Source organism: Hibiscus syriacus, unplaced genomic scaffold, assembly GCF_006381635.1.
Source record: "Hibiscus syriacus cultivar Baekdansim isolate YM2019G1 unplaced genomic scaffold, ASM638163v2 tig00110858_pilon, whole genome shotgun sequence".
Lineage (NCBI taxonomy): Eukaryota > Viridiplantae > Streptophyta > Magnoliopsida > Malvales > Malvaceae > Hibiscus > Hibiscus syriacus.
This window is the reverse complement of record NW_024062890.1, coordinates 1,744,472-1,760,400: the sequence shown is the minus strand read 5'-3', so window position 1 is coordinate 1,760,400 and position 15,929 is coordinate 1,744,472. Positions and strand designations below refer to the sequence as shown.

At 35.4% G+C, this 15,929-nt stretch overlaps 1 protein-coding gene across 3 annotated transcripts; it reads left to right on the top strand.

The window, feature by feature from the left end:
- Positions 1-7,307: 7,307 nt before the first annotated feature.
- LOC120143552 (poly [ADP-ribose] polymerase 1) lies at positions 7,308-15,430 on the top strand. Of its 3 annotated transcripts, none has more exons than XM_039157853.1 (20): positions 7,308-7,617; positions 7,954-8,003; positions 8,091-8,280; positions 9,010-9,193; positions 9,290-9,620; positions 9,934-10,129; positions 10,203-10,358; positions 10,430-10,490; positions 10,566-10,629; positions 10,703-10,954; positions 11,494-11,731; positions 11,830-11,942; positions 12,032-12,108; positions 12,236-12,396; positions 13,562-13,753; positions 13,890-13,998; positions 14,116-14,198; positions 14,310-14,438; positions 14,524-14,706; positions 15,120-15,430. In XM_039157853.1, the coding sequence occupies exons 1-20, from the start codon at positions 7,474-7,476 to the stop codon at positions 15,165-15,167; spliced, it is 2,961 nt and encodes a 986-aa protein (XP_039013784.1). In that variant the 5' UTR covers positions 7,308-7,473; the 3' UTR covers positions 15,168-15,430. The 3 variants fall into 3 exon arrangements, with proteins under 3 accessions (XP_039013784.1, XP_039013783.1, XP_039013785.1); XM_039157852.1 differs by having other exon boundaries at positions 14,301-14,438; XM_039157854.1 differs by lacking the exon at positions 7,308-7,617 and having other exon boundaries at positions 7,967-8,007; positions 14,301-14,438.
- The last annotated feature ends 499 nt before the right edge of the window (positions 15,431-15,929 follow it).

Here is a 15,929-nt window from a genome sequence, read left to right as displayed (position 1 = left end):
TTGCTTCTTATATTTTAATGTTATGTAATCAATTCCATTTATTATGTTGGACTTTAATGGATATTTGATATTTTTTAATATTTAAAACATATTACAATTTAGGTTAACATATTCGTTATCAATATGTACATTTTAAGTTTGTACCTCGGAAGATATTAAATTAAAAACAATTTAAAAACTTAAATAACATTTTAAATCATAATAAAAAATATTATCAATATATATAATAATTTAAATTAATACATAATAAAATCCGTCACATCATTTTTTTAACTGTATTTTAAGTGCCGCACAAGAGTCTAATCCACTTTCTTTACGTCGAAAAAAAACAAAAATTAGGATGGGATATCTTTAACTTAGATTGTTGAAGAAGCCAAACTTAAAGGTCACACGTGTATGTTTACTATTCTTTGATGATGATTGAGCAAGAACGTTTGGCTTGGGAGTTGTATGGTTATGTGTTTAGTATTACTTCATGAGGAAAAGTTATATAATACGGTAGTCTTAATATATAATATAGTTAAAAAATATTATTAATTTTGTTATTATTTTTTTAATAAAATTGATAAAAAAATATCTAAAATATTATTATTTTTATTTAAAATATTAATATTTTTAATATTTTTGGTAAAGTATCTAATAATAATAAAACATGTAAAAATAATAATATTTTTGATTTTTACCGGTTTTGTTAAAAAATAATAATAAAATCGATAACACCTTTCTTTAATCGTATATTAAGACTGCCACACTTTCCCTTTTCTGAGTAATTTAAGAAATTTAAGACTTTAGGATTTATACCAGCCAATTTCTTAATATATTTAATATCCATCTTTTAAAATTCATAATTATCCATCTAAATTTTATCTAAATGATTTGAATGTCAAATATTTCACTAAAATGTAACCAACCAAAATTTGTGTTAATGCATGGTTGCTGATCAAAACAGGTAGATAGATGGCTTCGCCACTTGTTTAATGGGCAATTTTCGTTTTTAGCCAATTTTTAAAATTAAACATTTATTTTAAACCTTTTTAACGCTTAGCCAAATGGATAAATTGTACTTTTACTCGTTACAAATTTTTTTTGGATAATTAATTTACAAATTGATTATTCAATTTAATCTCTTTTTAAATATTTTATTTTAACTTTTTTATTTATAAGTAACTTATATTCATCCAAAGAAAGCAGCAAAACTGCTACAAATCAACAGAAAACACTATATCAGTCCCCAACTCACATACAAGTGCCTATTTACATCATCTCTTCTATGTGTAGAGTGTCTATACAATTTGTATTGAACTGTTTCTTTAATCAATGTAACAATCGCATCAACCGAACGCGAATACCTCCTAAAAATCCTGTGGTTACGCTCCTCCCAGATGTAATACAAATAAGCAGTCCAGGCGAGCTTTAAAAACGAACTCGGAGGGACTTGCCTCTCAAATTCTCAACCAACCAGTCCATTCGTTCATCCCAGCTATTCAGACAAGAACGAATCCCACACACTACAAGAGCAACGCCCCAAACTTCCATAGCAAAGGAATAATTAGCAAATAGGTGGTCACATGTTTCTAGCCCATTGCCACACATAATACAACCATTATCCATTTCCAAGCCAAAACGAGTCAACCTGTCCTTAGAAGGCAATCTATTGAGGATGGTCATCCACGAAATGAGAGAACATTTAAGGATATGAGCAGGGAACCAAATGATTTTGTGCCAACTAACATTTTCTCTGATGGTTCTGATATTTTCCCATATTCGTTTGCTGCTAATTAGACTCCAATCAGTGCCCGGAAGAAACAAAGTTCTAGCCACCTCACGGAGCTTCAACAATTTTTTAATAATCCAACTGAAATGGTCTTTACAACTTACGTCCCAATAACTCACATTTTTAAAACAATATTCTTTAATCCAAGCTATCCATATGGAACCTTCATTAGCCATAATATTTTCAATTAGTAGTAAGCAAAATGATTTGCTCCACAAGGATAGGTCTCTAAGGCCCAGACCACCCTCGGACTTCAAAGAACAAATGTGATTCCATCCAGTACTAGCTCCCCTAGCAGGAGAGTCACTGCCCTACCAGAAAAACTGCATGCAGAGCCTCTCGATGTCCCTGACAATCCCCTTGGGAAGGATGAGCTGCCTGCTCCAATACTTGAAAATACTGTGCAACATTGTTTTGATCAGATGAAGTCTTCCCCCAAAGCTAAGCTTCTTGCTAGACCATTGATAGAGCTTGTCTTTGATTCTCCCCAAAAGAGCAGCACAGTAACAGACTGAATCTGATCAAGGGTACCCCCACTTAAACCACAGGAAAAAAGTTCAGTCTTCAGAGCATTAAGCTTGAGACCTAACAGATTGTAAAACCCTCAAGAGTACATTGGACACCAAGAACAGAATCGAGAGAGCCATGATAGAAAACGAGGAGATCATCAGCAAAACAAAGGTGGGTTAAGGGGATTCGTCTACATTTAGGATGTAATTTAAAAATTCAATGCTTAGCTGCTCTGTTCAGCATAGCAGAAAGAACATTCATCACCATGACAAAAAGATAAGGAGACAAGGGATCGCCTTGTGTAATTCCCTCTTGCCCCCTTGAAATACCCCACCAAAGAACCATTCAAGCACACAGAATACATTGGTGTAGTAATACAACCCTGATCCAGTGACAGAAGACCTCAGGAAATCCCATAGCCTTGAAAACAGTCAGCAAAAAATCCCAATTAATGGAGTCAAAAGCCTTCTGTAGATCGATTTTAACAACACATCTAGGAGAAAGTCCTTTCATAGAGTAACCTTTTACTATCTCCTGGGCTAAAAGGGTGTTATCTACAATACTCCTACCCTTAACAAAGGCAGACTGGTTGTAGGAGATCATGTCAGGGAAGAAATGTGTAAGCCTATTAACCAGGATTCTAGTGATGGTTTTGTAGATAACTGGACAACAAGAAATAAGCCTAAACTCTTTTGCTATACAAGCATTTAGGGACTTTGGGACCAGAACTAAGATAGTTACATTAAAAGCAGACAACAAGCAGGAGGAGTGGAAGAAATACCTTACAGCAGCAGTGAAATCACTACCAATAATGCTCCAAGCAGATTTAAAGAAGCCAGAAGTAAAACCATCAGGGCCTAGGCTTTTATCCACACTTTGCTTAAAAAGAGCTTCTTTAATCTCCAAATCAGACACTTCTTTTGTAAGTAAGGTGTCTACACCATCTGGCAAGGAATAGTTCAGCAGGTCCTTCAAAACTACAGCTGAACACCCTTTAATAAGAGGATCAGGGGAGCCAATAAGGTTAGTGAAATAGCCCACTAGCTCAGAGGACATTCCTTCAAAAGAATCATGGCACTATCCATCCTCACTCTTAATGATTCTAATAGAATTCTTTTTCTTGTTGGAGAAAACCTTTTGATGAAAAAACTTTGTATTCAAATCACCCTCCCTTAGCCAATGGACCTTGGCCTTTTGCTTATAGAAAACAGCTTCAGCAACTTCCAAGTCAACTAAATTAGCATGAACCATCATTTCTTCTTCAATCCTCCTCTGATTAAATTGAGCAAGATTAAAAATCTGAATCTGCTCCAATTCTGCCCTCTTGGTTTTGACTCTACCAGAGATATCAACAAAAAATTCCAAATTAAATTGCTTAAGTACATGCTTAAGCCTTTTCAACTTGTTGAACAAGTAGCACATAGCATCCCCACCACATTGGCGCTGCCAAGAGTCCCTAACAACATCAAGGAATTTTTCATGACCATACCAAATATTAAAAAACTTGAATGGTCGAGGCTTCTTAGCCATAATGCCCTTGTGAGTCCACAACATTCCAAGACAATGGTCAGATACCCCCTGGGCCTTAAATTCAGCATACGAGTCGGGAAAATCCACCAGCCATTGATTATTAACAAGGATTCTGTCCAACTTTCGAGCCAGGAATGATCCTTCTTGCTTATTAGACCAAGTGAATAAAGTTCCAAGGAAATGGTGGTCCATGAGCTCAAGGTCTTCTAAACAGTCTTGAAAATCCTTCATATCAGGAGTACAGTGAATCCCCATGATGTCAAAATCAGAACTCTCCTCAGCCTTGGCAAAGATGTTAAAGTCCCCCTAACCATCCAAGAGGAGGGGCCAATATCATTCTCAACAAAACCCAAGTGTTCCCAAAGTCTTCTCCTAGCAACACCATTGTTACTGCCATAAACAACAGTAATAGTAGTCGCATCCCCATCAACAGACCCAGAGATGGATATGGCCTAATTACAATATCTCAAAACTGAGAAAGAGAGGTGCTTCCTCCAACAGACCCACACTCTACCTCCTTCAATAAAATCATAATTACCAGCAAAATACCAATCTTCAGACAAAGCAAAAGTAAAGCTAGCAGAATTCGCACTAATAATGCGAGATTCCATCAAATAGAATATATCAACCTCACAACAAAATAACCTCTTTAATACCTTCAGCTGTTTAAGGGGGTTATTAATCCCCCTAACATTCCAGAAGTTGACTATCATCAAGAGGATGCAACCTGAGCACTAATCCCTGCGCTCGAATTCACCACATAACTTCTGGCTTTCTCAAGGTGATCTTTCTTCTTTGTTTTTATCTCATTGAGTAGCACAACAACCCCCAAAGAAGCCACACGGGCTTTCCTGGTACCCTTCACTACAAATTCAACTTTACTTGAAGAACCAATAACCTCTTTTTTCTTACTTTTTTGCTTTTTCTTTAAGGAATCCTGTAAAGATGGAAAATCACTAGATTGGTCAGTATCCTATGAGTGAAGGACACCATCAATATGTACATTCTCATGTACAGTAGGTACAGAATCTGGCAGCTTCAGTGACACAAAATCATCTGGTAACTTCTGTGTCTCAGTAGCAGGTCGTGGAAGACAAACAATATCCTTACTAACACCCATCATATTAGGCATACTGTTCTCTTGTAAGGCATGCACTGTTGTCTCCACAACATTTCCCACAAGTAATCCCTTAGGGTTGCAGATAGAATCAGGATGCAAAACTGAGCTTTGAGAAATCTCAATTGGTGCATTAGCAGTCCCTGTTGACTCTGTATCATTAATAACAGTAACATGCAAGCTACCCTTACTAACAGTCATTGTGCCCTTAATATCCTTCTTCCTCCAAACTTGCACCTCTTTTGATTTCTGAAAGGGCTGCCTAACATCAATACACGAATTGACATGGTGCCCAAATGTTTTACATTTAGCACAAAATTTGGGCAACCAAGGAACATGAACTCGAACGTTCACAGAGGAGCCATCATTTAAGATAACTTTAACTTGAATGGATTCTGGGATAGTGACACCAGCTTGAATTTCCACACACACCTTAGCATATTCGAGTCTCTCTCTTGAAGCTGTAATAGTGTCCATATACAATGGGTTACCTAAAGCACTAGCAAGATAAATAAGTCCCTTCTGGAATAGAGTTCTAATGGAATATTGTATAGTTGAACCCAAATCGGGACAAAGGTGAGATCAAAACTAAGCTTTTGCATACCAGGTGACCAGCTCCTCAAGAACAATGGTTTATTCTGAATATGCCAAGGTCTATTATCCAGGACCTAATCCCTTAAACCAACATCTAAGAATAAAAAAATAAAGAGATTAGGGTCGACGATACAAACCTTAACATGAGAAAAATTCCCCCAAATCGTTTCAATTATACGCTGCAGAGATCCAAAACTGGGAGCCGATTCACAAAATTGACCTACCAGAGCATGATTCCAGTCCGCAATAACTTCTTCAATCACCTCAGGCGGAGGCTTAATGGTAGCCACACCATCCTTTAGCTCAGGGGGAAAGAAATCAAGATTTTGATCTTTCGAACCCATGAACAGATCCTTCCAATCGAGACTCACAGAACTCGATTCCATAACAGCAACAGAAACATAAAATCCCCAGAAAATGAGAAACGAACAAGGATTAGAAGAAAGTCTGAGAGAGCATTAGGCCTGCTAACGTGCGCCCAGATAGCCTCCATTTTCTCCATTATTTTTATATTTTTATAAGAGTAAAAAACTTTTTAAGAAGAGAAAAAACAAAGTGATCTTCAAGGGTGAAGATAGAAACCCAAACCATATATTTCAATATGGCATATTTTTACTCTAAAACGTTGAATAGATTATCTTGAATCCCTCTAAAACGTTATAATTTTATCTCGACCCTCAACACTAGTTCCAAGGTGTGTCCCTGTTGAAATGTTAAGATTATTTTCTATGTCAATTAGGTCTATGTACATTAAGGTGATGTTTGTTTTTACTGTGTAAGGTCTGCAAAGCTCTTATGTCTGTGCCACGTAGACCACGCGCAGACATTGGGTTTCACAGACCGTTTGTTTTTTAGAAGACAGAAGTCTTCTAACGTCTGCGCGAGGTCTTCTTGGTGCAGACATGGTTTTATGTCTTCAAAGGTCTTCAAACCTATTCAAAGAAATTAAAATTATTTAAATCTATTTTAAAATTTAATTTAAAATATAGATTGATTTATTTTAAAATATGGATTGATTTTTTTAAATATGGATTGATTTATTTTAAAATATGGATTGATTTATTTTAAAATATGGAAAAATTTATTTTAAAATATGGATTAATTTATTTTAAAATATGGAAAATTTTATTTATTTTAAAATATGGATTGATTATTTTAAAATATTGATTGATTTATTTTAAAATATGGATTGATTTATTTTAAAATATGGATTGGTTTATTTTAAAAAATTTATTATTGTAGTTGTATGGATTATTTAAATTTCATTATTATAAAACTAAAATTAGTTAAATTTCAGTATTGCAAAACTCTTTTAAGTTTAAAAAAATTAGTTTATTTATATTTCAGTTTTTTTTAGCAGTTTGCAGACTTTAAAAAACAAACAGTCTTCTTTTTACAGACTGCAGACTTTTAATCTACCTCTTCTGCTGCAGATGTCTGCAGATTGATCCGCAGACTGTAGACCTTTTATCACTGAAAAAAACAAATACCACCTAACACTTTAGATGAAACAAAATATTGATTGATATCTAAAATCTATTAATTCATTGAATGGTTAAAAGTATTTATATTATCTTATTTTGTGTACGTTCGAATTCTTATATTTCAATTAATTGATCGACAAAAGGGGGTAATGGATTGGGTTAGTAACTAAGAACCTATAATGGATCCTAGGAAACTGTTGTTAAGATTGGAAGAGAGAAAAGCCCATGAAAAAGGAAGAGAAGCTCAGGTTAACTAAATAAAAATGGGATCTTTTTCCATTTTTTAAGTTTTTACTCATTTGAGAAAGAATGCGTATTAGAGAAGCCAAGCAAACAGATTCTCTCACTCAGTATTTCCCAAAGATTCACTTCCAATTTCTTCTCTTATCCCACTCCTATATACATACTTTACAAACCCCACTCTGAAAACTATCTAGACGGAAGAGAAGAGAAGAGAGACCAAAATGGCGAACCCACCAAAGCCGTGGAAAGCGGAATATGCCAAGTCGGCTCGATCTTCCTGCAAAACTTGCAAAAGCGTTATCAGCAAGGAGGCCTTCAGGCTAGGCAAAATGGTCACTGCCACCCAGTTCGACGGCTTCATGCCCGTACATTTTATTCACTCTTTTTTTATTTTCCTTTTCTGGGTCTTTTTATTTTGTTTTTCTGAATTCTGGAAAATTTTAAGTGCATGCAGCTGTTGTTTTCATTTGGATTTTGTGCGGTATTGCTTAATTTCTTGCTTGATGTGTTGTTTTCCCTATTTCAATAATTTTCTTTGAGGCTTTTGCTATTGACATTCACTGTTGTGTTCTTCTAAATCTCAAAGTCTGCTTTTTTCTGTCGTCATTTCTTACCTTTTTCTTCAATTTTACTCATTACATTATTGTGGATGCTTAAATCTTCTAACTTTTTTAATTATATTTGTCTGTTTCCTGAATTAGATGTGGAACCATGCAGATTGTATACTAAGGAAAGCAAATCAGATAAAGTCGTACGTACTTTACTAATTGTCTGATGTGATTTCTGAAAGATTATCTGTATTGAATGCAGATGTTAACTTTTTTCTTTAATTGTGTAGTACTGATGATGTTGAAGGCATAGAATCGCTTCGATGGGAGGACCAACAAAAAATCAGGAACTACGTGGAATCCGGAGGACCTTCAAATGCAAAAAATGTCACTCCTCAAGCCATGGAATATGCTATTGAAGTTTCACAAACTTCTCGTGCTACTTGCAAGGGTTGCTCCCAAAAGATTATGAAAGGAGAGGTGGATTGTTATGTTTAATGATTTGTTCTATTTATGCTTTTCATATATTGGTTTGACTTGTTACTAACTTCGATGTTAAGTAAAATGGATCTATGGATTAAGTAATGATTCAAGGTCCCAGTAAAGAATCTTCTTTTGGTTCTTGCCTTAACATATGGAAACTTGCTTCATGTGCGAGCTGGATGAGGGACATATGTTATCATGCAATTATTCTATTTGTTTTCTCCTATTTTCAAGGTGAAGATTTAGTTAGGTCGTGTTCACTTTTTTTCCCTTTTTTCCCTCAGCTTTGAAACTAATGTGTCTTGTACCCTTTTCTTCTCTCAAAATTTTGGTTTCTCTGTGGTTCCTTCAAACCAAATCAAATGTGTCATTTTCGTTGTTATAGCATCTCAATATTTGATTTGTCTTCCAAAGAAGTATCCCTTGTGCTATTCATTGTTTTCTTGCAGAAGATAAACTATTTTTTTTATAAAATTATTCGTAAAATAAGAATGCTGTTTTCCTTTCTTGTTTCTAATTTGTCTTAAATAAAATATTGATATATAAAAGAACATAGTAGAAGCATGAGGTAAATTTCGAGATTCATTTATGGTTCCTGTTTACTGCTTTTTGATGTTGCTGCTTAAGTTTTAAGTACATTTAGTTTTAAGACGACATTTATGATTCTAGTTGTGTAGAAATGAGGTCTAATACTCTTTTGTTCTTTGATTTTTCTAATACTGTTAGGTCCGTATATCTTCAAAGCCTGAGGGTCAAGGATCTAAAGGATTGGTGTGGAACCATGCCAAGTGTTTCTTAGAGTTGTCTCCTACTACTACAGTGGAAAAGTTGCCTGGATGGGAAAGCCTTCCATCGTCTGACCAGGCAACTGTTTCTGCACTGGTTAAGAAGGTTCCTGCTTCAAAGAAGGGTACGGAATTTACTATCCTAGGCTTTCTCAGATGACGAAGGGAACTTAAATTATTACTTCACGTGTTTTCTCTTTTAATCATTACTGCTGTTCCAGGCAAAGGGACTGAGGTACCAGAGGAAAAACAACCACAATCAACCTCCACAGCTGGTGCAAAACGTAAGAAGGATGTTGGTGATGATAAAAAATCCAAAGTCAGCAAGTTGGAAGGAGGAGTGACGACAGGTAGGGCAGGGAAGAATGCGAATGACTTGGACAAAAAGCCAAAAGATTCTTATCTGGAAACTAAATTGGAGGCCCAGACTAAAGAACTGTGGGCTTTGAAGGACGAGTTGAAGAAACATGTTACTACAGCAGAACTGCGTGAAATGCTTGAAGTCAATGGTCAAGATGCAACAGGATCAGAACTTGATTTGCGTGACCACTGGTAAGATTTTTCCAATGGTTTTTAGGTTGTGTTTTCCTTTCATATAAATCAGCTAGTTGAGCACTTTCATGACTTTTTTCTTTTTAGTTTAGAACTGTAATGGATGATTTTGGACATATCTTGCTTGATGATGCAACTTGGTCTACCTATATCAAACACTTTATAATTGAACCTATGGTTTCTTCTTTTGTGTATCTAGATGTAGTTTTTGTGATGAATTGCTTAAGAATTTATTCCATGCCATGATGAACATAAACTTCTAATACACTGCACTTAAAATTGAAAAGGATTCTCTTGGTATAATTTTATGCAGTGCTGATGGGATGATGTTTGGAGCACTTGGTAAATGTCCCATGTGTTCTGGCTGTCTTCGCTTTTCTGGAGGCAAGTTTCGCTGCCATGGCTACATTTCAGCATGGAGCAAGTGTTCTTACTCTACTTGTGAACCTGAACGTCTTAAAGGGAAATGGAAAGTCCCAGATGAAACAAATAATGAATTTCTAAGCAAGGTATTCGACTAAGATCCATGTGATATACTAAATTATTTAGACTGTAACCTTTTCCTGACGCAAACTCCTGCAGTGGTTTAAATCACAAAAAATAAAAAAACCTGTTCGCATCCTGCCTCTACCATCTTCTTCTTCAAGTCAAGCTCCTAATGGCCAATCTCAAACGTCAAAGGTTGAAAGCTTGGCAGATTTGAAAGTTTCCATGGTTGGATTGCCGCAAGAGTCCATGGTAATATCTCTTCCACTGTTTTTCAGAATAAACGTGAATGTTTGTTCATTTCTTGAGTATTTTCTTTTCAGGAAGAGTGGAAGGGCAAAATCAAGGAAGCAGGTGGTATAGTTCATGCCAAGATCAAGAATGGTATGTGCCTCCTGTACTCTATTTTGATATAAAAGCTTGTGTTGATTGGGATGTACTAAAGAAATAATGTTACAGATACCAATTGCTTTGTTGTGAGTGGGGAATTTGAGAGTCATGCTGCTGAGATGAGGAAGGCACGGTAAAGCTCCTTTCATATTTCTTCTCAAGTTCTTCATTCATTTTAGACTAATTTCATGTGTTTCACTTTTCAGGAGGATGAGATTGCCAATTGTTAGGGAGGATTATCTTGTTGACTGTTTTAAAAGACAGAAGAAGCTTCCTTTTGATTTGTACAAAGTTGAAGCCATTGGTGAGGCCTCTAGCATGGTCACTGTCAAAGTAAAAGGACGAAGTGCTGTGCATGAAGCTTCTGGTCTACAAGATTCAGGTCACATACTTGAGGATGGGGGGAGTATATATAACACAACTTTGAACATGTCAGACTTATCAACCGGTGTTAACAGGTGCATTTTCTACATCCATCTCTTTGGCTGGTTTTCTAATCTATTATAGCTGACTACTACTTTCCTGCTTTGCAAATGTTTTACTTTATTGCCTATTGATAGACTCAACTTAATGATTGTATGTTCCTTTCTTCCAAGGATAATGAGGGACATTTTTCTTGCTCTCATCCCCTTTGAAAACATTGCCTTTTCCTCATTTTTTTCTAACATGTTACTTGGACTTGGATGCGAGTATTGAACATGGTTATGCTTCCAACTAGGGTATGTTCAATTTTTCTTAAGATTTTCATGTATTTGGAGGGTTTTCGGGAGATTACATCCCTGTACACCTGTCTAGGAAAGAGTTGCACATGATTACCAGACATGGGAACGTCAAGAAAAATAGAGTCGGTGTAACAGATTTTTACTGTTTGTGTAGCAATTTATTTCCACATCAATTTTCCACTTTGCTTTTTCAAAAAAATTCTATTTTATGCTCTCTTTTAATTATTTTATTTCTCAATAAATACTAACTTACTGCTTTTTTTTGTCATATGAAGTTATTACATTCTCCAAATAATTCAAGAAGATAAAGGATCAGATTGTTATGTATTCCGTAAATGGGGTCGCGTTGGGAATGAAAAAATCGGCGGTAACAAATTGGAAGAGATGTCAAAATCAGATGCAATCTCTGAATTCAAACGTTTATTTCTTGAGAAAACTGGGAATACATGGGAGGCATGGGAGCAAAAAGAAAATTTCCAGAAACAACCTGGCAGATTTTTCCCATTGGATATTGTATTGCTTATTTCTTTTCCATCTCTTTCCAAATGTATATGCCTCTTGTTTAGATAGTGCATCCTTTTTTCTTATAGTTTATATGCTGGGATTTGTAGGATTATGGTGTTAACAAACAGGTGTCACAAAAGAAGCACACGGATGCAGACAGTCAACTTCCTCTTCCTTTACTTGAATTGGTGAAGATGCTTTTTAATGTGGAAACATACAGGCAAGTGGTCCATTTTCCGAGAAAACTCTCCCCTCTCTTGTACTCCCTCAAATTACTTTGATGTCTGAATGACCCATTCTTGATTACAGGGCTGCAATGATGGAGTTTGAGATAAATATGTCTGAAATGCCCCTTGGAAAGCTGAGCAAAAGTAACATTCAGAAAGGTAGGTAATTGTAATGTCTTATTTATTTTCTCTATTATGCTGGACATCCTTAGATGTTACATGGTAGGAGTTCAACTTCTAGCATGTGTAGAGTAGAAATTTTAGTAACCATATCTTCTTGGCCCAGGTTTTGAGGCATTAACAGATATACAAAATCTATTGAACAACAACGTTTCTGATCCTTCTGTCAAAGAAAGCTTGATTATTGATGCCAGCAATAGATTTTTTACTGTTATTCCTTCTATCCATCCACATGTCATAAGGGATGAAGATGATTTCAAGTCAAAGGTATATATTCTACATAATAGTACCTTTTTCTGATTTTCAAATGCTTTTGATTTGATATTTCCTTTTATGTTGAAACATTTATTGTAGCTTATAGAATTATGTTAAACCCAAAAAAAAAAGTAACAAGGGCTAGTTTGTGCTTGTATTTAATTGTTTGGAGACTGATTCCTATTGTGTATATAGTAGGCAGATACATTTACTTGCACACGTCTAGTTGAATTTACTTGTTGGCTTCTTGTATCATTTTATTTTAAGCAGTTCTGATTTTGTTTCATTTGAGCATTGGTGTTCTCACAGTCAATTCGGGCTAGTTTGTGCTTGTATTTAATTGTTTGGAGACTGATTTCTATTGTGTATATAGTAGTCAGATACATTTACTTGCACACGTCTAGTTGAATTTACTTGTTGGCTTCTTGTATCATTTTATTTTAAGCAGTTCCGATTTTTTTTCATTTGAGCATTGGTGTTCTCACGGTCAATTCGGAAGCAATTTCTCATTGTAGGAGTGATACTTAATTGCCGTCTTTTGTTCCCATTAAATACTGAAGGTGTTATGCTGTTACCTTATGACATCTTGAACTCTTGTGCAGGATAAGTGTTTAGTTGTAGCTCTTCGTTATATTTGTCAATTGCTTGTGCAATGCCTTTAGCTTGTAACTGGACATTTTCTCCTTCTGTTGTATCATTAAGCTGTTGGTGAATGTCATTTTCATTTTTTATAATCTACATTTTCTCAGCACTTTTTGATAGTTAGATACTATTCTAAGCTACAAAGAATTCTGTTAAATATTGAAAAATGTAGTACCAGGGTGTGAGTAAGACGCAAATGTATTTTGCACTGTTGTATGCTGAAGGCGAAGTTGGAATCAACTTTGCTCAATTATTGCTTTAAAATTTTTCTTAAACTAATTTTTATAATCTACATTTCTCAGCACTTTTTGATAGTTAGATACTATTCTAAGCTACAAAGAATTCTGTTAAATATTGAAAAATGTAGTACCAGGGTGTGAGTAAGACGCAAATGTATTTTGCACTGTTGTATGCTGAAGGCGAAGTTGGAATCAACTTTGCTCAATTATTGCTTTAAAATTTTTCTTAAACTAATTGCAGCTAGATATAATCTGTGTGAGGAGTAATATACAGTCCTTTTCTGCTTGAAATGTAGGTGAAAATGTTGGAAGCTCTTCAAGACATTGAAATAGCCTCAAGATTAGTAGGTTTTGATGCCGACAATGATGACTCCCTTGATGAAAAATATAAGAAACTCAAATGTGATATCACTCCCCTTCCTCACGATAGTGAAGCTTTTAAGTTGATTGAGAAATATCTCCTTACCACTCATGCCCCTACTCATACTGTGAGTATGCATGTTTAAAAAGCTCTGATTTTTAACAACTGATTATGGTCTTGTTTATTGTCCCCCCCCTTTTCTCTCTCTTTAATGTAGGTTAAATTTGCAATATAAACTTACTGCAACTATATGTTACCTTCAGGAATGGACACTTGAACTGGAAGAAGTATTCTCACTTGAAAGAGAAGGAGAACTTGATAAGTTTGCTCCTTACAGAGAAAAACTTAGTAACAAAATGCTTCTTTGGCATGGTAAGTTACTTTTTTATTTGTATAGAAGATGAGTGCTCCACTAATTGCTACAAATAATTTGGGGCAATTTTCCTGATGCTACAGTTTTTCAAGATTATGAGATATTTTCATATGCAGGTTCTCGGTTGACTAATTTTGTGGGGATACTGAGCCAGGGACTAAGAATAGCTCCTCCAGAAGCTCCAGCAACTGGCTATATGGTTCTCTTACAGTTTCTTTTCATAAATGATTGTACATCATTGCATACAGGACATACACATTTCTTTTGTGAGGCTAACATTTGTAACACTTTTGCGTTCCAGTTTGGCAAGGGGGTTTACTTTGCTGATTTGGTCAGTAAGAGTGCTCAGTATTGCTTTACTGATAGGAAAAATCCTGTGGGCTTCATGCTTCTCAGTGAGGTTGCTTTAGGGGAGGTCTATGAACTAACAAAGGCCAAGGTTAGTGCACCCTTAATGAGAATGCCCAGATTAGAACTTGACATTTATTAATTATTTCTCTTTGCTTTCCTTCATTCTTATCCAGTATATAGAGAAATTGCCAGAAGGAAAGCACTCTACAAAGGGGCTTGGAAAGAAAGTACCTAAGAAGTCTGACTTTGTAAAGTGGAAGGATGATGTTATTGTACCTTGTGGCAAACCAGTTCCATCCAATGTGAAGGACTCTGAGCTGATGTATAATGAGTACATTGTTTATAACACTGCTCAAGTAAGTTAAAAGATCTTTTCATCCCATGTAGATAAATAGGAATGCTGTTTAATGCATGAAAATGAATTAGAACTTTGGTACTATTGCAATGTGCTTTACACATTCATCCATGCATTATTCTATCTACCAAATTCTCTCTCTAGCCCCTCTCCAAAGATGCCATCATTTCTATGTTTTTTATGTTGAGCTTGTATCTTATGTTGTTTGGATTAGATGAGCAATGAATTCGATTCCAAAATTCCCTTATAATCATGTATAGTATATGTGCCAGACACAAGTAGTTTAGGAAGAAAAGTCCTTGTAATATAGCCTATCACTGCTGTTGCACTTGCTCCTGATAATTTCATTGCTATTGTTATTGAACTCGATGTGTGATTTGCACTTATCATCTGCAATATTGTTAATTTGGACAGGTTAAGATGCAGTTCTTGTTGAAAGTGAGGTTTCATCACAAGAGGTGAAGGAAGGTAACGGATGTTTATATTTTTACTTTGGTGAAGGACAGGTGTGTAAAATATTGAAACAAAAACTGAAGTTTGTCTCCTTTTGGATTTTCTAAAGCAAGGTCAAGTGTTGATAAGATCTAGTTTTGGGGATAGCTTGGAGATCTTTTACTTGAGCTTGTGATGCGTGTTAAAGCCTTTTGTAAGTAATGGAAACATAGTTGATACTTTAATCCATTTCTTCTAAGATTTCATCCTCTCTACATGGTGGGATTAAATGGTAATGGAGTCTTCATTCTCAAATATAAGAAAATCCAGCCTCCATATTTATGATGGAATTAAAATTATAGTCATATGACAAGATCTGATAGCTTAGGCTTCACTTTTAATATCTCTTGATCCCTATATTCAGCAGGTTAAGTCGGTTGAATCCGGTATCCCCACCAATTGGAAATACCAAGCACTGAAAGTTAGGCTAGTGATTTCCTAAGGGTAGCATTTACTTATCGGTCTCAGCGTCCACCTATTAATTGATATAAAAATTGTTAGTTTTCATCTAGAATTCCCTATCGATTTCAGCATCCACCTATTAATGATATAGAGATCGTTAGTTTGCATCATTACATTGTGCATGGATGACGCTGTAACTTGACTTGAAGCAAAATTGGTGGTAAGATTGAGTGGCCAGAAATGATTTTGAATTTCTTTGCATATTAAATATAGGCCTTGTTGCTGGTGTGGTGTGGTTTCAGCTGTCTAGGATTTAGTCTTGTGGGTTGA